The 27668-nt window shown below is 37.6% G+C and overlaps 2 protein-coding genes across 3 annotated transcripts; both read right to left on the bottom strand.

Annotated features, from left to right (window-relative positions):
* Positions 1-953: 953 nt before the first annotated feature.
* LOC110463257 (aquaporin-8-like) lies at positions 954-12580 on the bottom strand. The gene is made up of 5 exons (XM_021517693.1): positions 12217-12580; positions 5940-6066; positions 4659-4864; positions 3148-3300; positions 954-1830 (listed from the first exon to the last, which is right to left on the bottom strand). The coding sequence occupies exons 1-5, from the start codon at positions 12426-12428 to the stop codon at positions 1815-1817; spliced, it is 714 nt and encodes a 237-aa protein (XP_021373368.1). The 5' UTR covers positions 12429-12580; the 3' UTR covers positions 954-1814.
* Positions 12581-16188: 3608 nt separating this feature from the next.
* On the bottom strand, positions 16189-27188 carry LOC110463267. 2 transcript variants are annotated; one of them, XM_021517716.1, is made up of 13 exons: positions 26669-27188; positions 25296-25596; positions 24774-24928; positions 24292-24433; positions 22730-22856; positions 22392-22497; positions 21994-22164; positions 21664-21733; positions 21101-21296; positions 20717-20893; positions 18797-19090; positions 17100-17174; positions 16189-16752 (listed from the first exon to the last, which is right to left on the bottom strand). In XM_021517716.1, the coding sequence occupies exons 1-13, from the start codon at positions 26987-26989 to the stop codon at positions 16338-16340; spliced, it is 2550 nt and encodes an 849-aa protein (XP_021373391.1). In that variant the 5' UTR covers positions 26990-27188; the 3' UTR covers positions 16189-16337. The 2 variants fall into 2 exon arrangements, with proteins under 2 accessions (XP_021373391.1, XP_021373390.1); XM_021517715.1 differs by having other exon boundaries at positions 20717-21296; positions 26669-27186.
* Positions 27189-27668: the final 480 nt, after the last annotated feature.

Here is a 27668-nt window from a genome sequence, read left to right as displayed (position 1 = left end):
GTATATGCGATACGACACAATTGCTCTTACCCATATCAGCCCTCGCCGTATCACACCCCAAAAGCCGTATCAGCCCCCGCCGTATCACACCCCAAAACCCGTATCAGCCCGCAAAACCCGTATCACACACCTTTAGGATTTTTTTTCGTTTTTCAATATTTCAAAAGAAAAAAATTATCGTAAGAAAGTAGCTTTTATTAGTAAGTATGTAATAAACAGAATAAATCATGACTTTTTCCACACCCCTTTTGGATTTTTTTTCGTTTTCAATATTTCAAAAGAAAAAATTATCATAAGATAGTAGCTTTTATTAGTAAGTATGTAATAAACAGAATAAAACATCACTTTTTCCATATCACACCCAGTATCAACCCTCGACTAATATTGCAGTCTCGGGTTGATACTGGGTGTGATATGGAAAAAGGCATGTATTATTCTCTATAGAAGATTTGGGTCTGTATGCCTATCACAACAAAATTTCCCAATAATGCCGAGGTTGTGTTTTGCTTGTTGCTAACGAATTCTGACAATTGGACATACTACGCATTCAATTCAATAACAAAGAAAGTCACGTGATATTTTTGAACTTTCGTACCACTGAAGACACTAAATGGACCTTATGAGCAAATGATGTAGTAAAAACAACTACTTTATCTTTGGTTCCTTGATTGACTTACTTTAAATTGTGAGTAGACGTATGCTTCCTACGTATTTTAAGTGATTATTTGTTTTGTGTACGTTAGAGCTGTGACTCATAGGAGATTTACATGTGTTTCAGTTTTAACTTTAGGTAGGGTTAACTTACATGTAAAAGGATAACTAGACCTGATCACTGGTACTGATGTAAATATATATCAGGTACAAATAGTACTGGCGTGATAACGTGATGATCTTATATGGAACGCTTCACTGACAAAATGCACTGTATTTAAGGGAAAAAAGGAAGACACAACTATGCATCAAAATATTTTATTTAAAACTTCATATAAACTATGAACAATATGGAATACATAACAATATATTTAATGTAAAATATCAATCTTCTTACATGATTGGTACTAGCATCATGCACAAAGATATCAGATCAAACTACAGGGTATGTGTTTGGACATACCTTGATGTGTGTTCATAATGTCGACGTCACCACAACATGCGACTAAATGTTAATGTAATGCAGAGGAAATATATAAAATTCTCATTCGTTAAATCTCTCATGTCTTCCTGGCGTTAACGGTAAACCACAAAGCGTCCCGAACAAAGTAGAAATGTTCCGATATCTACCCAGATGATTCGTTCCTTACACTCACTTAGAATGTATATGATTCCTGTGTAAGGGGGAGTATAAGAGAATGCTATTGGAAGCAAAATTATCCATGGATTAATTTAGGTTTGGCCATATTTAGACATTGGGATTCTTTCCTCTCTTCTAGTATATGCAATTATTGGCTTATTAGGATAGGTCCAAAACAGATCGGTGTGCATACTATTGTAGACGGTTTAAAGCTGGTAGACAATCATCTTCACATTACATATCCATTGACCAAGATACATATACAGAAAAATACAAGTGGCAATGGCAATTTTGGCTTAAACACAACAGGTTTCTTAGCATGGCTAAATGCGATTAGAAGTTCTGCTATCGCCCTGGGTGGCCATATATGGATTCTCGTTGAATTGGTCTATGCCTTTCGGGCTTTACTGTCCACTGCCACTGTGTATGTAGTGATGCTCTCCAAACCCTGTTCATCATACGAACTGAGCGGTTTGCACTGTATGCTGAACACCGACGATTTTTACACATCACATTTCAGTGTCTACCGCTTGAAAATTCTGAAATGTAAATTTTTTGAATATGTATTTATCTTTAATTATCAACAAAAGCACCATTAAACTCAAATACTACGTGACATTTGACCTTAACTGTTGCGAGGACGCAAAACCTGAACGAGCGAAGCTACATCGACGAACACGAAAAACTTGAAACACAACAGATCACAAAATATGATTGTCAACACCATTTACGAATCATTTAACAACAGTTGCTTAAAACGAATTTAACGAAAGCAAAAATAAGAACATGACAAAAAAGCAGTTTTTGTTGTATACGGAAGGTATGTCTGCAACATAACTGTATTGAAACACATCTGTCTGATTATGATACTATCTTAAACGATTTTTGAGGTGTGGGTCTGAAATATCAATATCTGTAAAGGAAAAATGTAACATCTTAAATCAAGGTGGTTAATTTCATGCGAACATTTGTAATCTTTTAGTATGAATAGAATTATTTAATTCGGATTATTGGATTTTATAGTCTTGCTTCAATGGTATATAGAAACAATAATAATATAGGGTGATGATTATGAACAAGGATATTGGAATTCTAGCCTGTTGACATGTCTGACTTTAAAATTATGAACAAAGAATTTTTAATATCTATACAAGAATAGGTTATCATTTTAATGGAAATATCTACCAATACATGTGCAACGGTTAGAGTCTACATAACTACTGGAAAAAAACCTCTTGCTGTTTAATATTTAAAGGAACCTGTTGGAATTAGGCTAATGTCCCACAATCTTACATTTAATACTGAGAAGGGTAAGCATAAAAACAAAGGGCGACGTCAATGAATTAGTATTTTGTGTGCTCTGAATAATATTGAAGATTAATTTAAATTAATGTTATTGTGTCTATGTTAATATTTCAATCTGTTGAAGTACTTTCATAAAACATAAAACATTATTTGATGTCTTTCCGTTAGAGATCACAGAATGTTTGATTGAATATCTGCCATTTTTTATATAATAGATATTGACTTTGTAAAACCATGTGTATTAATAGAAATAATCTAATACGATTTTTAAGTTTTTATTTAAATATGTACCATTCGCCTTTGGGAAATCGCATGTCAGATTGTTTAGATTTTTTTTTTAATTATGATTATATAATTTTTTAAAGATTTTCTATGATATCCTATATGCAATCTTGTGACAATGGGGTTGACATACAATCGACTCTCCGGGTATTTGTTGGGACTTAAACAGTTTACATATGGTTGAAATCGTATGAAGGAAAAGCAGTGTCTGTATCTAGAAAGAAATGCTTTCCAGGTAGCGTGCCATCATTTTGTCAAATGAAAATTACCTATGCAAGATGGCTGCTAGCATTGCACCCACTGCGGGTCCCACCCAGTACACGTAGTGGTAGGGCCACGGGTTCTTCATGATGACAGCCGAGGCTGCCACTGCCGGTCCGAAACTTCGGGCCGGATTCATGGATGCGCCGGTCGTACTACCCCTGTAATAGACAGCACAATATAACAGCTGATCACATACACGACTGGAATATATATATTTTTACATCTTATCATATGATTTTACATTGGAGGTTTAGTTGATATTCTCTTCACGGACAAACATCCTTATTGTTATTTTTGCACCAAACTGACTTTTAAGAGTGCACTAGTGAAAATTACCTTAGTTTTGACACCACGCGTTACAGAAAACTTTCACTTATCAAGAAAACAAAATATGAACTATTTACTTTTAAAATCTAGAACGAAACGGGTTTAGCAACGCTAGTATCAAGAGAATAAACCTCAATCGGCATTTTTTTTCTTCTAAATTACTGAAATTTGGAAAGTCTTAATAGTAAATAATACGCGTTGCACAGCTGTTTAGAGCGAAATTCACAAAAGAGTACACTCTTGACATCAACCGGACAACATAGGTAGATGACCTTACGGAGACTACCTACACTGTCCGAATGTGTAATAATTATAATAATTCGAGGTTCTTATATACCGCTTTATCACAGCCTAGTTTGTAGGTCGTCTCAAAATGGTAAGCAAATTATTACCGTGGTTATACGGTCATTGTAACCACCCAATATATTTTTCAACAACCACGTACTCATTTACAGCTTAGTAGACTGTACAAGCGAAGTAAAGTATCTTGCTCAAAGATAAAACACAGTGTCGTGCCGTGACTCTAACCTGCAACCCTTCGGTCACGAGCCCGGCGTCCTACCACTAGACTAACCATTTTGGCGCTTACATCTAGCATTTTTCAATTCTAGCACTGCCCAACCACGTACTCATTTACAGCTTAGTAGACTGGTACAAGCGAAGTAAAGTATCTTGCCCAAAGATAAAACACAGTGTCGTGCCGTGACTCTAGCCCGCAACCCTTCGGTCACGAGCCCGGCGTCCTACCACTAGACTAACGTGCCTCCGTGTAACATGTCTACCTCTTGCATGTTTAATAGACTGATTTTCGGGATATATAGGTACGTGTATTTAAAGAATACTAACGGACAAACTTACAAGGTTTCGAAAGGTGCATGATCTCATTGAGAAATGACCACACCCGTGTGAGATATGAAAATCGACATTTTGTAATTATGCTCAAAAGTTTTACTTGTGGTTTCTTTGTCACTACCCTGGTTATCACTTTAAGGACATGACATGACTATGATTTGATGAACACCGTTTGCTCGAATTACGGTTATGTTTCCACCTTTGATTTCTCTTATTATCTCTTGTATGTTGAGGAAAGAGACTCGCTATTACGATCACGCCATTCATTAATACTTATCGATAAAATACAACCAGACAACTCAGACCGATGAGCTGCAATTGTAAGAACATCACTTACGCTGCCATTATGTCTACCGCTACAGCAAATCCTATTGCGAAAGGGGCGAACTCGTTCTTTGTTTCATCGTTTACAGCGTTCATGAGGACGGAGAGGACGAGGATTGTTGTTAGGATAATTTCCCCGAATACGGCCCAGCCGGCGTCTATGCTAGGGATATGTGCTCCTCCATCTATGGCGTTGTACATTTTGTCCTCAAGTATAGCCTATAATAGACAAGTGGAAGTAGCTTAATAATCAACACAAATAACTAGAGAGGCATGTATATCGTCACATCCTCACAAACAAAAGCAGAGGCTTGTATATTATCACATCTACACAAACAACAGGGGATACATGATATATCGTCACATCCTCACACACAACAGGAGATACTTGACATACAGTCACATCCTCACAAACAACAGAACGTATATCGTCACATCCTCACAAACAACAGGAGATACATGACAAACAGTCACATCCTCACACACAACAGGAGATACATGACAAACAGTCGTATCCTCACAAACAACAGAACGTATAGCATCACATCCTCACAAACAACAGAACGTATAGCATCACATCCTCACAAACAACAGGAGAGACCTGACACATAATAACAAACTCATAAATAAAAAGAGAAGCATGCATATCGTCACATCCTCACAAACAACAGGAGATACATGATAAACAGTCGTATCTTCACAAACAACAGGAGAGGTACATGTATGCATATCGTCACATTCTCAAAAACAACAGGAGAGACATGATATATCGTCATATCCTCATAAACAACAGAAGACTCATGACACATAATCACAAACTCATAAAAAACAGGAGAGGCATGAACTTTTGTCACAGTATCATAAATAACAGGAGAGATGTTGTATACTGTTATATTCTCCCATACAAAATTATTACATACCGTCACATACACACAGTAGTAAAGACATGTAGTTACAACAAGAGGGATATGACACAAACACATATCACAAACCACAGAAGAGAAGTAACGTACCGTCATACATTCACAAATAATAGGAAAGAGGAAGCTTATCCACAGACAAACAGAAGAGTTTGAATTAGTATAAATATGTCATAAAATTGTGTTAACACAACAAGTGGAGTTTATAACGTTTATGTTCGATGTGGGATCTGCTATATTGTCCAAAGACTGAGATAGTTCAAACGTAAAGATTTCATATTGATCAAAGGGAGACAAACAGCTTCAATTTTTTCCATAGAAATAGATAATGCTTCCATATTGATCCGTTTTCAGAAAGGCAGTCTGACACTTACCCTAACGAATGCTGCCCCAATCATTCCCCCAAGGATCTGAGCCACGATGTAGGCTACTGTGAGGACGACCGTGATACCGCCCGACAGACACACTCCCAGGGACACAGCAGGGTTAAAGTGTCCACCGCTAGAAAATACATAAACATTAATAACAGGAAGTGATATATCGTGATAAAGACATGGATATTTCTCCAGTATGAGCACATCAACGAAAGTTTGACAGGTAAATCAGCACGGTCATTATTGAAGAACACGAAAGACACATCAGACGAAAAGGTTATTCATTTAGGATACATATTATATGATCAGATCGTTATTATTTTGTTCGTTGCTAAATTATTCAACATTTAGTGAACATGCGCCCTGTGTGATAGGTCGACGTATTATTTGCGACAGCCGCGCTTAACCTTGAAGAAAGTAGAGAGATTCCGACCCTGATTTATTGCAGAATAAACATTATTATGTAGTGTTTTTATCCATTTTCTAATACTATCCCCGAAACCAAAAAAAGAAAGAGTTTTATCTATAAATTTCCATGATACCGAATCAAAAGCTTTTTCAAAGTCAATCATAAGAAGCATTCCAGGTATATAGTTGTCTTCAGTATAGTTCATAATATCATAAATAATCCTAGTGTTTTCGCCAATGTAACGCTCTTCTAAAAATCCTGTTTGATCTTTATCTATAAGTTTACCTAAGACTGTTTTTGCCCTACCCGCTATAACCCCTGATGCTATTTTATAAACAATATTTAAAAGTGAAATCGGTCGCCAATTTTTAATGAAATGTCTTGGTTTCTCCCCTTTTGGAATGCACGTAATAATACCCTGTTTTTGCGTAATAGATAGTTCATTTTTATAATAACCAGAATTTATGGATCTAACAACAAAAATACCGATCTGATTCGGTCAGTGTATTGTTAACTTGTTACCTGTATGGTCGGTCAGTATATTGTTAACTTGTTCCCTGTATGATCAGTCAGTGTATTTTTAGCTTGTTCCCTGTATGATCGGTCAGTGTATCGTTAGCTTGTTCCCTGTATGATCAGTCAGTATGTTGTTAACTTGTTCCCTGTATGATCGGTCAGTATGTTGTTAACTTGTTCCCTGTATGTTCGATCAGTGTTTTGTTAACTTGTTCCCTATATGATCGGTCGACTTAATGTGAACTTGTGTCCTGTATGATCGGTCAGTGTATTGTTAACTTGTTCCATGAATGATCGGTCAGTGTATTGTTAACTTGTTCCCTGTACGGTCGATCAGTGTATTGTTAACTTGTTCCCTATATTATCGGTCGACTTAATGTGAACTTGTGTCCTGTATGATCGGTCAGTATATTGTTAACTTGTTCCATGTATGGTTGATCAGTGTATTGTTAACTTGTTCCCTGTATGATCGGTCGACTTAATGTGAACTTGTGTCCTGTATGATCGGTCAGAGTATTGTGAACTTGTTCCCTGTATGATCGGTCAGTGTGTTGTTAGCTTGTTCCCTGTATGATCGTTAAGTGTACTGTTAACGTGTTCCCTGTTTGGTCGGTCAGTGTATTGTGAACTTGTTCCCTGTATGATCGGTCGACTTAATGTGAACTTGTGTCCTGTATGATCGGTCAGTGTGTTGTTAACTTGTTCCCTGTATGATCGGTCAGTATGTTGTTAACTTGTTCCCTGTATGATCGGTCAGTGTATTGTGAACTTGTTCCCTGTATGATCGGTCGACTTAATGTGAACTTGTGTCCTGTATGATCGGTCAGAGTATTGAGAACTTGTTCCCTGTATGATCGGTCAGTGTGTTGTTAGCTTGTTCCCTGTATGATCGTTAAGTGTACTGTTAACTTGTTCCCTGTTTGGTTGGTCAGTGTATTGTGAACTTGTGTCCTGTATGATCGGTCAGTGTACTGTTAACTTGTTCCCTCTATTGTCGGTCAGTGTATTGTGAACTTCTTCCCTGTATGATCGGTCAGTGTATTGTTAACTTGTTCCCTCTATTGTCGGTCAGTGTTTTGTGAACTTGTTCCCGGTATGATCGGTCAGTGTATTGTTAACTTGTTCCCTGTATGGTCGGTCAGTATATTGTTAACCTGTTCCCTGTATGATCGGTCAGTGTACTGTTAACCTGTTCCCTGTATGGTCGGTCGACTAAATATGAATTTGTGTCCTGTATGATCGGTCAGTGTATTGTTAACTTGTTCCCCTGTAAGATCGGTCAGTGTATTGTTAACTTGTTCCCTCTATTGTCCGTCAGTGTTTTGTGAACTTGTTCCCTGTATGATCGGTCAGTGTATTGTTAACTTGTTCCCTGTATGATCGGCCAGTGTACTGTTAGTTTGTTCCCTGTAGGGTCGGTCAGTATATTGTTAACTTGTTCCCTGTATGATCGGTAAGTATATTGTTAACCTGTTCCCTGTATAATCGGTCAGTGTATTGTTTACTTGTTCCATGTTTGATCGGTCAGTGTATTGTTAACTTGTTCCCTGTATGATCGGTCAGTGTATTGTTAACTTGTTCCCTGTAGGGTCGTCAGTGTGTTGTTAGCTTGTTCCCTGTTTGGTCGGTCAGTGTATTGTGAACTTGTGTCCTGTATGTTCGGTCAGTGTATTGTAAACTTGTTCCATGTATGATCGGTCAGTGTATTGTTAACTTGTTCCCTGTATGATCGGTCAGTGTATTGTGAACTTGTGTCCTGTATGATCGGTCAGTGTATTGTAAACTTGTTCCATGTATGATCGGTCAGTGTATTGTTAACTTGTTCCCTGTATGATCGGTCAGTGTATTGTTAACTTGTTCCCTGTAGGGTCGGTCAGTATGTTGTTAGCTTGTTCCCTGTTTGGTCGGTCAGCGTATTGTTAACTTGTTCCCTGTATGATCGGTCAGTGTATTGTTAACTTGTTCCCTGTATGATCGGTCAGTGTATTGTTAACCTGTTCCCTGTATGGTCGGTCAGTGTATTGTGAACTTGTTCCCTGTATGATCGGTCAGTGTATTGTTAACTTGTTCCCTGTATGATCGGTCAGTGTATTGTGAACTTGTTCCCTGTATGATCGGTCAGTGTATTGTTAACTTGTTCCCTGTATGATCGGTCAGTGTATTGTTAACTTGTTCCCTGTATGATCGGTCAGTGTATTGTTAACTTGTTCCCTGTATTATCGGTCAGTGTGTTGTCAGCTTGTTCCCTGTATGATTGGTCAGTGTATTGTTAACTTGTTCCCTGTATGATCGGTCAGTGTATTGTTACCCTGTTCCCTCTATTGTCGGTCAGGGTATTGTGAACTTGTTCCCTGTATTATCGGTCAGTGTTTTGTTAGCTTGTTCCCTGTATGATCGATCAGTGTATTGTAAGCTTGTTCCCTGTATGATCGGTCAGTGTATTGTTAACCTTTTCCCTCTATTGTCGGTCAGGGTATTGTGAACTTGTTCCCCTGTATGATCGGTCAGGGAATTGTGAACTTGTTCCCCTGTATGATCGGTCAGGGTATTGTGAACTTGTTCCCTGTATGGTCGTTCAGTGTATTGTTAACTTGTTCCCTCTATTGTCGGTCAGTGTATTGTGAACTTGTTCCCCTGTATGATCGATCAGTGTATTGTAAGCTTGTTCCCTGTATGATCGGTCAGTGTATTGTTAACCTGTTCCCTCCATTGTCGGTCAGGCTATTGTGAACTTGTTCCCTGTATGATCGGTCAGTGTATTGTTAACTTGTTCCCTCTATTGTCGGTCAGGGTATTGTGAACTTGTTCCCTGTATGATCAGTCAGTGTATTGTGAACTTGTTCCCTGTTTGGTCGGTCAGTGCATTGTTTACTTGTTCCCTGTATGATCGGTCAGTGTATTGTTAACTTGTTCCCTGTATGATCAGTCAGTGTATTGTTAACTTGTTCCCGGTATGATCGGTCAGTGTATCGTTAGCTTGTTCCCTGTATGAACGGTCAGTGTATTGTTAACTTGTTCCCTGTTTGGTCGGTCAGTGTATTGTGAACTTGTTCCCTGTATGATTGGTCAGTGTATTGTTAACTTGTTCCCTGTATGATCAGTCAGTGTATTGTTAACTTAATCCCTCTATTGTCGGTCAGTGTATTGTTAACTTGTTCCCTGTATGATCGGTCAGTGTATTGTTAACTATTTCCCACATTGTCGGTCAGGGTATTGTGAACTTGTTCCCTGTATGATCGGTCAGTGTACTGTTAACTTGTACCCTGTATGATCGGTCAGTGTATTGTTAACCTGTTCCCTCTATCGGCGGTCAGGGTATTGTGAACTTGTTCCCTGTATGATCAGTCAGTGTATTGTTAACTTAATCCCTCTATGGTCGGTCAGTGTATTGTTAACTTGTTCCCTTTCTGATCGGTCAGTGTATTGTTAACTTGTTCCCTCTATTGTCGGTCAGTGTATTGTTAACTTGTTCCCTGTATGATCGGTCAGTGTATTGTTAACTTGTTCCCTTTATGATCGGTCAGTGTATTGTTAACTTGTTCCCTCTGTTGTCGGTAAGGGTATTGTGAACTCATTCCCTGTATGATCGGTCAGTGTATGGTTAACTTGTTCCCTGTATGATCGATCAGTGTATTGTTAACTTGTTCCCTGTATGATCGGTCAGTGTATTGTGAACTTGTTCCCTGTATCATCGGTCAGTGTATTGTGAACTTGTTCCCTGTATCATCGGTCAGTGTATTGTGAACTTGTTCCCTGTATGATCAGTCAGTGTATTGTTAACTTAATCCCTCTATTGTCGGTCAGTGTATTGTTAACTTGTTCCCTGTATGGGCGGTCAGTATATTGTTAACCTGTTCCCTGTATGATCGGTCAGTGTACTGTTAACTTGTTCCTTGTATGATCGGTCAGTGTATTGTTAACTTGTTCCGTGTATGATCGGTCAGTGTATTGTGAACTTGTTCCCTGTATGCTCGGTCAGTGTATTGTGAACTTGTTCCCTGTATGCTCGGTCAGTGTATTGTGAACTTGTTCCCTGTATCATCGGTCAGTGTATTGTGAACTTGTTCCCTGTATCATCGGTCAGTGTATTGTGAACTTGTTCCCTGTATGATACTTGTTCCCTGTATGATCGGTCAGTGTATTGTTAACTATTTCCCACATTGTCGGTCAGGGTATTGTGAACTTGTTCCCTGTATGATCAGTCAGTGTATTGTTAACTTAATCCCTCTATTGTCGGTCAGTGTATTGTTAACTTGTTCCCTGTATGATCGGTCAGTGTATTGTTAACTTGTTCCCTGTATGATCGGTCGACGTAATGTGAACTTGTGTCCTGTATGATCGGTCGAAGTATTGTTAACTTGTTTCCTGTATGATCGGTCGAAGTATTGTTAACTTGTTCCCTGTATGATCGGTCAGTGTATTGTGAGCTTGTTCCCTGTATGATCGGTCGACGTTATGTGAACTTGTGTCCTGTATGATCGGTCTAAGTATTGTTAACTTGTTCCCTGTATGATCGGTCGAAGTATTGTTAACTTGTTTCCTGTATGATCGGTCGAAGTATTGTTAACTTGTTCCCTGTATGATCGGTCAGTGTATTGTGAGCTTGTTCCCTGTATGATCGGTCGACGTAATGTGAACTTGTGTCCTGTATGATCGGTCAGTGTATTGTGAGCTTGTTCCCTGTATGATCGGTCGAAGTATTGTTAACTTGTTCCCTGTATGATCGGTCAGTTTATTATTAACTTGTTTCCTGTATGATCGGTCGACGTAATGTGAACTTGGTCCCTGTATGATCTGTTGACCATCGAGGATCCATCCATTTTGCTAAATGTGCCCCTATATTATAGTAGAACATTGACAACACAAATATGTTATATTATCAAAACTTCGAGACTATTTGAAAGATTGTTACAATTGCGACTAATTATGATTTAAGTCTTTTTAAGATCCTTTATCGTATACTATGTGACAAGTGCTATGTTATTGAATTTGCTATAATGAAAGGAAATACTGTTACAATTCCTGCATTTCTACTAAATTCTCTTAGTCAATAACTAAATATCCAAACTGGTTCTCACTTATGTAGCATTACCGTGAAACGATTCAGCTAGGGAAACCCAGGTTATCAAACCAAAAGATTTTTAGGGGAGTGTAAGTGCTATATAAGAAAAGTTAAAAATCAATCCAGAATAAGTTATGAAAAACCAGGATTTAAAATGCAGTTGAATAACCATTAGGCGTAAACTATGCCGAATGTCTAGCATTATCAGCCATAAGGCATATAATGATTTCGACCTGTAATAAATGCAACAATTCCTCGTAAAGCCCTATTAAATTTAAAGTAAGTCTTACCTGATTTTGCCGAGGCCCATGATGAGGAGCGCGATGGTCAGTCCATGCGCCAGGCCTATAGAGGCCAGATTACCGGACTGTACGGACAGCACGCCAATGAAAACAAACAGTGTCGTACCTACAAACTCAGCCAGTACAGGTCGTACGTACGTACGGAATGGTCCCACATCGTACCCACTCTTTTGTTGGAGTAACGAGTCAAGTTCTGCCATGCCGTGAATGGTGTCGTGTAATCGTTTCGGCTGTCTGTTGCCTAGTCTTGTTCAACCAGACGCTTGATCATTTGTTGTAGCTAACGAGAATATCTGTTACCTATTTATAAGAATACCTTGTACCCCACCTCGGGCAGTCTCACATGTACATCATGTGAGAAGCGTTGTGCCGTTATTTACCTGCCGTTATTTACCTGACCTGCGTACACACGGGTCTTAAACTGTATGTCTACCCTGGTTTATACTAATAACATTAGTAAGATACTCGCCGTTTATGTTAGGGTAGACTGCCTACGACTTATATTAGACTTTAAACCATTACTCTTTTGTCTGTAACGTACATTATCTCTCATAATGCCGAAGTGTGTATTATGTTTACACAGAACTGGGCTTTATTAACACAAATTATTCAGGGGTCCTGAAGCCCCCCAAAAAACCTCTGGATTCGCCACTGCAATATACAAGCATATAGTATAACAATGCAGTATAGGTTATCATCACAGTCAATGTAACTTGAAATTTAGTAATCCTAAAATATAATTTTATATTGAACACTTGCATATAACACAAGTGTTACTGAATGATATGGTTAAAGCACTATTATAGTCAAACTATAAAAAGGGCTAAGACGAGGCATTTTACGTGGTATTGGGGTTGTAGTCTCAAAGGTATAGTTAAGTTACTTTTTAACTGGGTCGGTGCGTGTATGTGTCTAGGGATTAAAAGATATTTTTTAATGGATAATAGTGGTACTTGAGCAGCGGGTAAGCTGGAATGAGGGCGGTGAGCAAATTCAATCTGTTTTACCTGCCATTGCGTTGATACGCATCAAAGAGAAAAGTAAATCTATTTTACCTGGGATAGGGTTGGTAAGCATTAACGGTTGGGATATGGATTGTTTGTAACTAGAGGGTAAGTCTGGCTATTTTACTTTGGATGCGGATGGTACGAACTTGGAAATACATACTCTTTATTGCAACAGACATTTCACAGAACTTTCTCCCTTTTTACCTGTTTCTCCTGTCACCACCTAGGACTCGTATGTCAGCCCTCAATGAGATACAGTAGATATTTGAACAAATCATCCCTTGAGTTTGATGTTTCTCTGCCACACGCTCAAAATCGGGGGAACTTATACTTTTCCCCGCATCACCAGTTTACGATGTTTAAATGTCGAAGTTGATTCGTTATTCAAGAGCTTGCTCTAAATATCACGATTCCCATTATACATGTCATTTTTAACAGAAAACATAACAACACAAAATTTCGAGAGATAATAGTTGGTAAGGCCTTTAGACAAGTGGTATGGTCGCAATCAGGATCTAATCGGGATAGATTTTATACCCTTGTGTGATATGAAAGTCGATGGGTTTTTATTATCATCACTATGTGTGACCTGTCGTTTCGACGTCATTATATCAGATCTCGTTTTAGGCAGACGTAACACATGTTACAATATTGGAATTAGGTGATAGGTAGCCATAAAAATGTCCCACTATTGAACTAGTGCCAATTTGGAGGGATAAATTCTGGCGGACATGCAAGTACAAATGCAGGCGTTGAAGGTTTTGCCAAGGCCATTAAAAACCAATGATCACTAAGTCGGTCCATGTTTCATGAACGAATAACTCTGGCCCATACGATCAAACCGTTTGGAACGCAATAAACGAATGTTTGGTTATAGGCAATCGCAAACACGTCACAGCATTGCAATGCATATGTCAATTCGTAATGTCTGTATGATTGTACCATTGACTATATACAAGATGGATGCTACTGGCCGCTGGGGTTGATGTGCTGGGTTTTTCATGTGATACATGTACATCAGTTCGTGCTATGGAGATAATGTATCTAGGTGCTTTATCATGATGATAATAAAAATATACTTATTGACCTGTTAAAATATTGCCCACCGATGTATAGGTAGGGTACTTAGTGAACTGCGTACTATATATAGAGAGAGTATGTACTAGTATGTACATTTTGTATCACATGCACGCTCATGTGTATGTACATGCCTGTCCAATTAGTCTTATAAATGAAAGATATGATAAATATTCATTTATTGATTCTACTGTAGTTTAACTCTTTCAACTGTAAAAGGTTCCATCGCTTCAATACCTGCCATGGGTTTCGTCACTCTCATACCAACAAAAGGCTCCATTTCTCCATACCTGCTTAGGGTTTCATTACTCAAGTACATGTAGCCGCTATAGTTCTATCACCTCATAACTTTAACTGGTGTCATTACTCTCGTGTATTCTATAGGTGTCACCGAAGGTCGTACTTTATAATTAAAAATCAGTCATTGTCATGTTACAAAATAGAACATTTATCTTAAGTAGTGATTAATTTGTAGAATACATAAGTATTAAGTATTTAGTTCACCTCAGCAAATGTAATATGTATGTAGTACATCGATATGGTATATTCCGGAATTATCTACCCGGTCGAGTAGGTTATTATTGTATACGCCTTTCCGGACATTACCGTCCGCAGTTTAATATTGCCTCAGATCTTTAGCAGACGTCATTTTAGAAACACATGGTACCACCATACATAGAGAATTCTTTACATCTGCGGCAACGAGTAGTGTAACTATTGATAAATATGTGTTACATGTTTCTTTTAGTCATTAATATTGAGTAATATTGTACATTTGTCATACACGACATGTCAAATTAAGTTGAATTTATCTAATTTCTCGTTCAGTGTTTATAAGCTTATTCTATCGTGTTAGTAAGAATGTGTGTTTGTATTACAGTTTTACTCCATCTCAGGATGGCGCTACAAAAAACTACGAAATAAAGAAACAGAATTAAAGCTGAATTAGTTCTCAGTAAACAGTCATCACTCGTTGGAGATCCTGTATTTGCGCATTTTTCGTTATTTCACATAAAAACGCAGGAGACAATTATCGATTATGAAATATTTACTGGTAAATATTAAACATAACCCCCTTCACTTGGAAGAAATTGTTGTACAACAGATGATTTTAATCAGATTGGACAGATATTTATTTTAAAGTGATAATAATTGACGCTTTAAATTTCTCTTTCTCCATGTAATAAGCTGGGATTGATAGAGTCGAGACTTATTCTATAGTGATGCTACATGCGAGACCGGGAAATAGAAATTATGTTTGTTTCAGAGATAGGGAACATCTTCATTATCGGAACCAATATTTGCTCTATCCTTGGATTTGCTTGGAGCTATGTATGTGCGCCGCCAATGCAATGTCATAGCATTTATAAAAATACAAGATATGATGTATTCTTTATCAAAAGAAGTTTGCTATATATGCTATTATTAACAAGTGAAGCCACATTCTTCATAGCTCTCTATGAACGAGTTTGAACTTGAAACCAGGTCTAGATAACTATATCTCTCTGTAGGTAAATAATGTGATCAGCAAATAGATACAAAACATAAGACACAGAGGGTTACCGGTGGTGACGTAGCTGTCTAGCGAGGTTCAATGTTATGGTGTCACAAACATGCATATCAGAGTACGTTATGTAGGGTATCCGAATTAATTTCGTTTCTCCGTCAGCTTTTGCTATTTTGAACAATCTATTTCATTTTGCATTAACGAAGTCTACTCCTTTTATGGTTTTTATATCACTTTTATCACTTTTTATTTCTCTTGAACATCTCTCGGTGAACGCATTAAATAACTAATTAAAACATTTAAACTAAATAAAGTTGGAACGAATGTAGGCAAAGCCAGCTCTGTACTGATAGTGTAAATAAGTGACACTGAAAACAAACCAAATCAAGCGTGTAAAACTGTTTTATTAAATGATCATTTTTCATTGGTATACATGGAATAAGGTCGTTCATAACTTTACCCACTCGATTGAGAAAACATAACATTTGACCAGATTCCAACGTTATAGACAGGTGATATTAAGGTGTCGGAGGAGGTGGTGTTGGTAATGGTGGAAATGATAGCGATGTTTCCGTATCCGTTCCAGGATCCAAATCTGAGGACTGATCAGATGAACTAGATGTTCCATCTTGAGACGTCTCCTCACTGGATGACGTCACCACATCTTCTCCGGCCATGTTACCCTGACTCGGGGGTTGCGGCAATGTTTGAGTAGACGGTAAGGTTGGTAGGGTATATTGTGGGTCTATCTTGCCAGTCAACGACCTGTTTGCCGAGACAGTTATAGCAAGGTCCGGTTGTTGATGTGAAGGAGATGTCCATACTAGGGGAGACTTAGGAGGTGATGGTGACCCAGCAGGTGGTAGTGAACACGATAACTGGTTCTCAAGGATAGAACTCTGCTGACGTGAAGGGCTTGGAGAAGTCCTAGATCTAAAATTGAAAGGAAATATTTACCTTTCAACCGTTTTATTAATTTTAGAGTTAAATGTAACAATGAAGTTTGAGTAAGCTACATTAAAATCACCAAGATATACTTTCCAGGGTATACAACACCATTTCGAAATAAATCTGAAGCACAGACCTCACTTCACATTATTTTTCTTGGAGTCAGAAAACTCCACTATCAATATCTCAAAGCCTACGGTCTGGACAATAATACATGCCTACATGTCAGAGAAATACATATTCAGACAGCACAAAAAAAGAATTGAGGACAAATGAACTGTCAGAAGATAAAATATGTGAAGATTGGTTTAGAAGATGTGTATATGACATACCTCATAGACCCATTTGCTATCTGGTGAGTTGATCTGTGGGTCCAGCTGATTTGTGGCTGAGGTGGTTGTACATCACTATAGAGTAACATATTGAGACAATATACCACATTATCCATACACAAGGTCAAAATAATTCAAGTCGATGTACATTCCAAATACATGTTACCTGGTTAAGTATCAAAGTTTTAAACATGCATTTACAATGATAATAGAAATAACTTTAGCAACAAGACCTGCATTATTTTATGGGTAAAAACGGATAAAAAGGTGTGCTTTTCCTAAAGTTTTTTTTTTTAGGCGAACTTCCGAGTCATTTCATGCGAGAAGAGATTACTACATGTTAGGTATGCATGAAGCCAATCTTTTCTCTAGTAAGACTAATCAACAAGTATTTACCTTGATCAGATGCAGGTCATTTGGACAAAATCTAACTTCCTGATAGAATTATCGAACATGCTTGAACCGTCAAACTTCAGACCCGTCGTTATCACCTCTTACTTTTTTGAAATGAGGTTGAACATTCCCTCGATTATTATTTAATGTTATCTCTAACTATTTACACGTGTAAAGTGTTTTTGTTATTGTTAATGTGCTCTCGTCCATAAAGGTAAACATGAACGGCGGAATCGTCTCATTTTTCAGTTTGACGATTTATGTTCAAATTGGCAGGAAGGTTTACTTTCCTCTTTCTTTTACTTAATCTCGGGCTTTATGTTTGACTTATCGCAATACTGAACTCCAATGCAACGTTATAATTGTATACTTCAATTGAAATACTACAGGTAAAAGTGGATCCATTTACTAGAGGTTTTAAACTTGTTTAGATTGCAGTAAGCCTATCAGAGTAACTATTTTGGATCGAAAAATAGTACGCTAAAAACCTTTTTAGCAATCTATTTATAAACTGGATGTTGACTCAGTTTTCTCCCACCCTTCACAGGTGTGTCTCCCGTTTTAGCCGGGAGAGATCAGCTTGTCACCCCCTAGGGGGAGATAGCCTTGTGCCGATTAGCACGTGATAAATTGTGTCGTCATTAAATGCGTTACAGGTGTAATTGTGACGTCGTTAAAGTTATTGACGAACAAACAAGGCAGATTATTGTCGGTGGAGTTGTGACTGAAATAATAGGATGGGAGAAAAATAATCTTTCCCTACCTTGAGGGTGTAACAGAGAAATCTCCTACCCTCGGGTGATTTTTGTTGGTTGCCCAACTCTCGGCATAGCCTCAGGTTAGACAACCAAAAGAATCACCTCTCGGGTAGGAGATTTTTCTGTCACACCCTCAAGATAGGGGAAGATTTTATTAGTCACCCCTAGGGGGTGATAGTCTCGTGCCGATTAGCACATGTTCAATTGTGACGTCATTAAATGCGTCATCGGTAATTGTGACGTCATCAAAAGTGAATGACGATATGCATACCCCATATTTGTTTTTGTTTCCAAACTTGGCATACTACTGTCGGTGTTGTGAATGAAATAATAGGACGGGAAAAAAAATAATCATCACCTACCTTGAGGGTGTGATAGAGAAATCTCCTAACCGAGGGGTTATATTTTTGGTTGTCTAAACCAAAACCAAAACCATCACTCCTCGGTTAGGAGATTTCTCTGTCACACCCTCAAGGTAGGGGAAGATTCTATTATTCAATGAACATTGAACACTTGTTATACACTGTTAGGTCTATTTATACTTACTTGTTCTCTGTTACAGGCACTTGGTGTGACGAACCCAATCTTTCCCCAGAAGAGAAGCTAGACCGGGTATTTGGAACTGTGTGAGAAGACACGCCTCTCACATCATCAATCCGAGAGGCTCTATGATATGACATGCCCCTGGAAACATCACCCTGGGAGTTTATATAAGAGGACACACCCTTGGCAACATCACCACGGGCGGAGATGCTAGAGGAATATGGTGACCACTGTGACGTCTCATGCTTTTGATCTGGTGGGGCATACTGACTGTCGTCTATTGTTACAATCTCGGAGCTGGAAAATCATATTCAAACGCAATCGACATTATAATTCTCTTAAGTAAAACAAAAGACGTGATTGTCAATCAAAACAAAGACGCCGACAGATCAGCACGGGATCCGCCATGTACTTAACTGTTTTATCCCCGCTTTTTGGATTTCTGAATATTGATCATAAGGCATTACACAAGTATGTAATAAAACACATACCAGTTACCATCAAGTGTGAGCAAATCAGAACAGAAGTTTAAATCCAGAAGGTCTTAGCCAATCAAAGGCCATGGTGGTTTTCTTTGATCGTATAATCAGAACAATGCGTGATTTTTCCATATATGAGCTACCACTAAACATCATTTATCTCCGCCAAGCAGCGGCCGGTGACCATCTTGGATTTCATAATCCGGGAAATATGGCGATGTGATCACCAAATACTATTTAATATCAAAACAAGCCCTGCCGAGTCGGAAAGCTCCACTAAATGAAGCTATGACAATATATCATACATGCATTTTGGTGTCAGGTTCCTTGACTGGTGCCCATCTTGGATTTAGAGATACCGATTATATGGTGTATTTCATGTAGATTATTTACAAAATACAATTTATTACTAAAATAACCCTGGTGGGTCTGAGAGTATATTTTGATGTTGTTTTAACAATATTCGCGTGCTATATTTTTAGTAACAGTGACCTTGACCTTCAGATTAGGACCTTTTAAAAGCCTGATTGCACACATAAATATTTAAGAGTATCACCAGATATAATACAGGAATTTTATACCTTTTGATTTTGTGATAATCTCTGGAAACGATTGCGTGGACGGAGAGACAAACGGACAAAGTGTTTATAATAGCGAATCGGAGTAGGGCCTAAACTATTTCTCTCTGCCTCGATATGTGCTCATACATAAAATAACCTGCATTTTTCATAGCATTACCTCCATATGCATTCTGATTTGATAATTCATTCGCCGTATAATATAAAACTTATGATCCCATAGAATTCGTGTACGATTTGAAGGTACTTTAATCCTCTTAATAGTATGATGATGATATAAATGTCATATTTGACTAGTCATCCATTTCAAACAGAAATATGTCACTGTCACTTTGTAAGCAAAATACGAATGAAAAAAGTATTACTGCTAAACTTGAATTAGTATAGTACAACACAAAACAGGGCCCACTTGTATAAAACATCTCAACTCTTGAGATTTCCTCAAGTCTAAGATTTCCCATAGACAAAACATTGCTTGATCTTTTCCTTAACTATGAGATGTTTTATACAAGTGGGCCCTGGCCCTAAAAGTATAAGCGTAAGCTGAAAAGAAAAGTTTTCTCACGTTATTAAAACATATTACTAAGAGAATATTTGATTACAAATCGACACGAGTTAAAATGTATGTATCTACGTCTTAAAAGTTATGTTAGTCATATATGTATCTATTGAGTGAAGCCAGAGAAGGGTCCGTCAGACTGACAAACACTATTCCAGTAGCAGTTGGAAATATTCTATTCAAACAATTAGGAAACTTCCTTTGAAAACACGTGTTCAATTATGCCAAAATACTTTTGATGTTATTATGAATTGAAGGCTATCATGTGCATTGGGTTTACTTAAATTCGTTACGTATATTTATATACCTAAGTATCTCATCATCGATGTCGTCTCTAGCACTCTGTGTACCGCGTGGTTTTACTGTTTTCCTGGGTATCTTGTCATCAATGGTGTCTTCTCTAGCGCTTTGTGTACTGCGGAATTTTACTGATGATCTCCTGGGTATCTCGTCATCATTGATATTACTTCTAGCGCTTTGTGGACCGCGGGGCAATGCTGAGGATCTCCTCGGTATCTCGTCATCATTGATATTTCTTCTAGCGCTTTGTGGATCGCGGAGCAAAGCTGAGGATCTCCTCGGGATCTCGTCATCATTGATATTACTTCTAGCGCTTTGTGGATCGCGGAGCAATGCTGAGGATCTCCTGGATATCTCGTCATCATTGATATAACTTCTAGCGCTTTGTGGATCGCGGAGTTTTACTGATAATCTCCTCGGTATCCCGTCATCATTGATATTACTTCTAGCGCTTTGTGGATCGCGGGGCAATGCTGAGGATCTCCTCGGTATCTCGTCATCATTGATATTACTTCTAGCGCTTTGTGGATCGTAAAGCGTAACTGAAGATATCCTTGCTCCATGGCTTATCGTGCTTGGTTGATGTACTAGAAAAGAGTGAACTTATATTCGGTAGGCATCACAAACTATATTGTATACACAATATTTAATTTTCCAAATGCAAATATGGAACTTTTAAATGCCCAAAATATTTGTATTGGGTATACACTATTATTCTTGCATATTTGCATATCAATTTTTGAGAATACTGAAATACATATTTTTCATTTTTCATAATTTTTCACTTGTGACGCACTAACTGCGCCAAATATTTGTATATCTTTCGAAAACATATATTAATTTATTCAATTAATTCGTTGTTATTCAAACTGTATATTCATGAAATCATATTTGTCATTACGATATGTTATCGAAACCATGTAGCTACATTAACAAAACCGAAATACAACTTACATACTGCTCCAGAAGTGCCGTGCATGCTGGGATGATTTGGAATAGATTGAAAAGACGGAGTGATTGGCTGCTGTGGAATTGAAAGCAAAAGGTTTAAAATCATTACACAGGGACAGTCTGTACTTTATACATTGAACGAATTGAGGAAAAATCTTTGTATGGAGTAAAACTTCCACTCTGTATATAGTCCATCGCCCATACAGAAATTGCTTATTATTCTATGATAGGAAGGAGAATCTAATATTTTTGCTGTAGGAGGTATAGGTATTACAGGATTCAGACTACATACATTGCTTACGATGAATAGGGGTTAATGACAATATAAACTACCTGTCCTTCGTTACCGTCGTCCTCGCAGCTATATGAAGAATGTAGGTCTATGGCAATGTTCTCGGTTTCAGGTGTCTCGACTATTTCAGAATCTTTGTCCTGCGAGTCCTTAGTATCGTCATTAGAATCACCGACAGGTTCATTAGCAACTCCCTCAGGGATCATCTCAGCCTAACAAGATTTGTGTTGTCGTTTACATTTTATCAAGATCCCAACCAATTGCAATACTACACAAAATGCGCAGTGTTTTTATAACAGTGTAAAATATGTATTCGTTTATAGGGGTCGAAATCTGTTCATTCATTTCGGCGAAGTTTGAAATGTAGAAATGTCGCTTTAATGATTGAAATTGAAAATACAACTGATAGTTTGAATTGAAAAAAAAGGTTTAAACTTACCTTGTAAAGGTCATCTATTCCGGGAGGCTGTCGGAACTCGGTCTCTACTGTGTCTTTGTTTGACGATCTGGCTCTGAACTGTTTTAGTTTTTCAAGCATCGGGCGACTGATACCGAGAATAAGAAAGATTCATATGATGATATGCCTCTGTTACTGTTATATCAGGATTCAGAAAGAAACTGGTTGTTAGTCCATTCTTTCATACAATATGTTGAGGGGGAAATCCTATCAGAAATACACAATATCATTCATATCTGTTTGTGACTTTTATAAACAATAATTTTTGAATCAACCGTTTAATACAATAATCAATAATATAACAATAGTTTATTACTTACATGCCATCTTCTTTGGCTAGTTGAAACATCCTACATGTCGAAAATATAAGGGCAAGCATGGCAAATATTGCCATAAAAATGAGGAAATCCTGTTCTCCTGTCACCTCCATAATGGCCATATCATAAACTGTAATACATAAACACTACACGTTCAATTGTAGGACGGGATAACTACAAAGTCAGCCTCACAATTACATAGCATAGGGTCTTAAGGCCAGATTATCAGTTTACACCCTAGTTCCTTCGCGCACAGCTACATAGGTTATGTATTGGGATGATTTCATTTTAACATTTCTCGGGAATGTGAATTTAGGCAAGAGACTAAGTCTTTGTCGTGTCAGTAAGGCGAATTGATTCCATTTGCATCTAATGTTTGGTTTACAACCGCACTATTTTTAGACACAGATTATACCCTTTCATTTTTCTACAATAGACTTTAGGATCATGTGAGTTATTCATAACGTCATATTGTCCTCTACTTCATTCTATGTCAACACAGTCAGATAGCATTGATAGGTAGAATACAATTTTCGCCACAGCTAATAAAGTATTGATTGTGCAATTATCATAATAAATCACATGAAGAATCATACGTTCGCAAATGTTTTAACTGCTACGATCGGTAGCAACTTGGCGAAAGGTCTGAATGTGTTGAAAATAAAACCCGTGACGGGAAGAGAACATTGCTCATAATCAGACACATATTTCCTGTCGTTTGGCTTGTGAATCACAACTGAAAACAGTAATTTGATCGGCATTCAGTTGAATTTACGGGGAAGCGGTTCTCATGGCAGCAAAGAGTTTTTAAAATGCAAATGAAATTTGAGAAGTGACAAAACAATTCGTGTTTGGTGGTGTTTGAAAAGGAAGAACGGGAAAATATTTGATGACAGGTGGAACATGCATGAAATATACTTGGAAAGAAATTGATATTGAAAACCACAATCCCGTATACAATTGGTATAAAGGACTGTGATGTCATATGCTCATTCTTGCATTTAATGATCTAGTGTTGCTTGCTGTGTTAAGATGAAGCTAGAACATAAGCTACTGTAGAAGGTCAGGAAATAAATGACAACCGACGGCAAAATTTATTTCGGGGTCAGAGTTTTGATGATATCTACTGACTGTTTAAAACATGTCCCTTGGAAGATATTTATTTTTTCTCACTTTAAGGCAAATTTTGAACAGTATCCGTATAAAAGACAAATTGACATAATATTGAGGTAAGGTTATTTTTCGATTATTTTAAAATCAACATATAAATCTTGCGTTTAAACATTGCTACGACATTTTCAAAACGAGGAATGCTTATAACATTTCTGGTAAAAAAAAATTGTTTGATTGCAATTCAAGAGTAATATGTGTTGTAAATACTAATTTGTCATAAGAATAGAAACAATCTAAAAATATATACAATTTAAGTTTTTAGTGGCAAAATAAATAGATAGACTAAGATGTTTGCCCATGTTTATTGGTATTTATATCACTGAAAATGTCAGGAACACGTCATGCAATAATATCAGCCAGTGTCATGATGATCGTCAAGTCTACTTTCTTACCGAGGTCAGTGTTATCCCTGGTGAGTACAAAAGCTATGTGGTTGGTGAGCCGTCCTTTGTGTCGGATCATACACACATACAACCCTGACCCGTGGTGCTTAGCTGACAAGGTGAGCGCTCCGAGGTACGAGTTGCCTGGCAACTTCAAACAAAACAGCAACACTTCTCAAAACAAAATTATAAAGGAACTCAAAAGCTTTTACAAAAAAAAAATACAAATTGGCTTTGATTCCTAATTCAAAGCGATTGACAATGATTCGGTAATTGTACTCATAACTTAACAAACCATCCAACTTTCCCTAAGCAAACCATCCAACTTTCCCTAAGCAAAATCGTTTTCCGTCTTTTTTACTTTTACAAGGTAGTACTAATATACTAACAAAGTCAACTAAACTAAAAGTAAATCAACATTCGTTTTTAATTCAGGCATTGATAATCTATAACGACACTTTACAGAAAATTTGATAATGAAAGTTACATACCCTTGGCGTAATTTTTCGATCAGGACTAGACTTTATTTTCTTGTCTACATTAAACCATTCCACGTAAACATCACTTTCAGAATGCGCATAATGTGAAAAGTCACATCGAAGGACTACTTTACTGTCGCTTCGCTCAAGGATCTCCATAATCTTCTCTGAAAACGATATAGATCCACACAAAACCCATAATGTATATTCCAATCTAAATAAAGAAATCTTTCAATATCAAGAACAAAAAGCTTTCCTTAGATTCTCAGCTGTTTGTAAAACAGTTTAATTTTGTGGAATTAACCTCCTATCTCAGGATGATTACACTTGTTTCCGTTAGTGATTAAAATTTAAGAAACTTTTTCTCGAAGAAGCACTTATTACAGCATATTATAGGAACATAACCAAACGTGTTGACAAGGTCGGAAATATGAAAAATATGACACAATGAAACAAACACATGTGTTTCGAAGATAAGTTAGTATACTAGTCGAAGTTAAATAAGTATACCGTTTCGAAGGTAAGTAGGAATACCTGTGGAACTGACACCCTCGGTGTTCATGAACCCCCTGCTGTTCTCCAGAGGCTGGGTCCGCAGCGTGTAGTGTTGGCCGTTGATGGTGACCTCGTGGAAAGTCCCTGAAAATCCTCGGTCTGTTCCTGTAATAGCTGTGAAAATGACCCAGTCTTGACTCTCTCCTCCACCCACGAATACATGCGAGCCGGTGTAGTACGGCAGTCCTGGAGAGGTGAGCTGGACTGCCTTCCCTAAGTTTATACGGATACTGCTCATGATCCCAGACACGATAATGGACACGCGGTACCAACGCATCGACTGTTTAAAGGTAAAATTCGCTTCATTCATTTTAAGCTTCAAAACTTAAACAATTGCAATTATGTCACTGACATTTGCTTCAAATATTTTTGATTGCATATAATTTTGTTTGAATAACTAGCTTCATTACATGACAATAGATATACTATACAGTTTTACGACATATACAGTTCATATCTTACTCCTTCGGGTCAACATAAACTACTTTATCACATACCTGTTGAATCTTGTTATAGTAATACAAGCAATTATCAGACCATGAAATACAACGTTCTGTATTGCACATGTGCAATACGGAATGTTGTATTTACCTACTAGCCGGAACTACTTTTTATGGGAATCCCCTTGTCATGACGAACTGAAAAGTTCCCGCTATTTACAAAAACATATCAAAGTTTATTAAATCTTTGTATCGGTCTCTACCGAATACGGAAGGTATGTGATAAAAGCAAGACCGCACACTAGTGTTTTTCTAACGAATCAGAAAGCACTCATTTAAAAACACAACACATGTAACGAAGGGAGACATTATATGACCCGTGCGTGTCCTGGTCTCAAACTCATGACACCTTACCTTCTTGATAAAGAAGGTTTCGTCTATTAATCATACGAGTACCTGGATATCAAAGTAAAGATATTTACATGGATACGAATTGTACAAATATGATAACATATTACACACAGATCAATTACGATAAATATGTCTTCAAGATGAAGTGAAGGTTATTTCTGGGTTTTCTGATTGGTCAGCCTGATTTCGAATTAAAGCGAAAACATGGTAACAAATATTTAGAATAACCGTGAGAAATGCTCCATTCTGAAATGGTTTTACATGGAACTAGATTTGCTTTAACAACCGATCTGATATATCTGTCTGGATCTGTAGCATGTTTTGCTATGAGGAGTTTTAGACATACATTAATCTAGTAAAACGAGACAGCGCATGTCTACCTTGTTAACGTAACAACATTTCGGCCAAGGCCATTCTTTACACTTACACTGTCGTTTTCGGAACATGGTAGCGGTACATTTACCGGTAGTTATATGTAAGTGTATGAGGAACAATACTCACCTCTACGTCCTGAACGTTTTCACAAACAGATAGCTGTCCACAGTTGAAACAAAACCGGAGCACACCCTTGTGTATAATTAAGTATACAAACGATCCCGGAATCCTGCCCTCATTAAACAGCACGAGTCCTTCCAACTGTTGGGGCCAGATTGACATCTGGATATTTAATCTTTTAATATCGCTAATTGACAGTTTTATAAAGGTGTCGCTATAAAATTTAGGATATTTAGTGACTGGATCAACATGTACACTTTGTGTCAACCAGTCGTCCTCTGGCATTCCGTTCCCGTTCCATCCTGAAACACGTCGTAGACTCAGCATCTGGAAGTTCACATTGGCCTCAGCAATCACACCGACAAACCCTGCTTAAATAAATGTTTTATCATATGAAATAATGGAGGTAAACATGATCAATTTTCGAAAAAGGAACAATAATAATCCATGCACAAAAGTTTTGCAATTCATTTCTTCTAAAGTGTAATTCAATCCTGAATATTTACATTTGCATGGCATTGTCACTATGTAGCCTCTTTGAAAGCTGTGGCGTTGATGTGACTTTAATTACCATGCATCACGAGACACAATTCTTAGCGTATTAATACAACACTGACCGGAACTACAATATCTAATATAGATAAACATGACGGCTGCTGAAATATCGCTGGGCATTGTGACATTTGACAATGCCATTGTAAATGTATGTGCAAAATAAAAAACACTTTCATTACAACGAAAACAAGACCAATGTCTGCAATATCGTACAAAATGCACATCGGTTGAAATCACCAATGCCGGCAATGGAAACAATTTTAACGCTCATGCAATCTTACATGTATCAGAAATATCGTGTGTTACACTGCATTGATCAACAGGGGTTCGTTACAAATGTCTGAAATACACATATTATATAGACCTACTGACACATATGTTACAGACCTACTGATATGAGTCACAGCACACATAAACATTTCAGACATTTGTAACGAACCTGTGCTCCGTC

This window comes from Mizuhopecten yessoensis, unplaced genomic scaffold (genome assembly GCF_002113885.1).
Source record: "Mizuhopecten yessoensis strain PY_sf001 unplaced genomic scaffold, ASM211388v2 scaffold10883, whole genome shotgun sequence".
NCBI lineage: Eukaryota > Metazoa > Mollusca > Bivalvia > Pectinida > Pectinidae > Mizuhopecten > Mizuhopecten yessoensis.
This window is presented reverse-complemented; position numbering and strand designations above follow the sequence as displayed.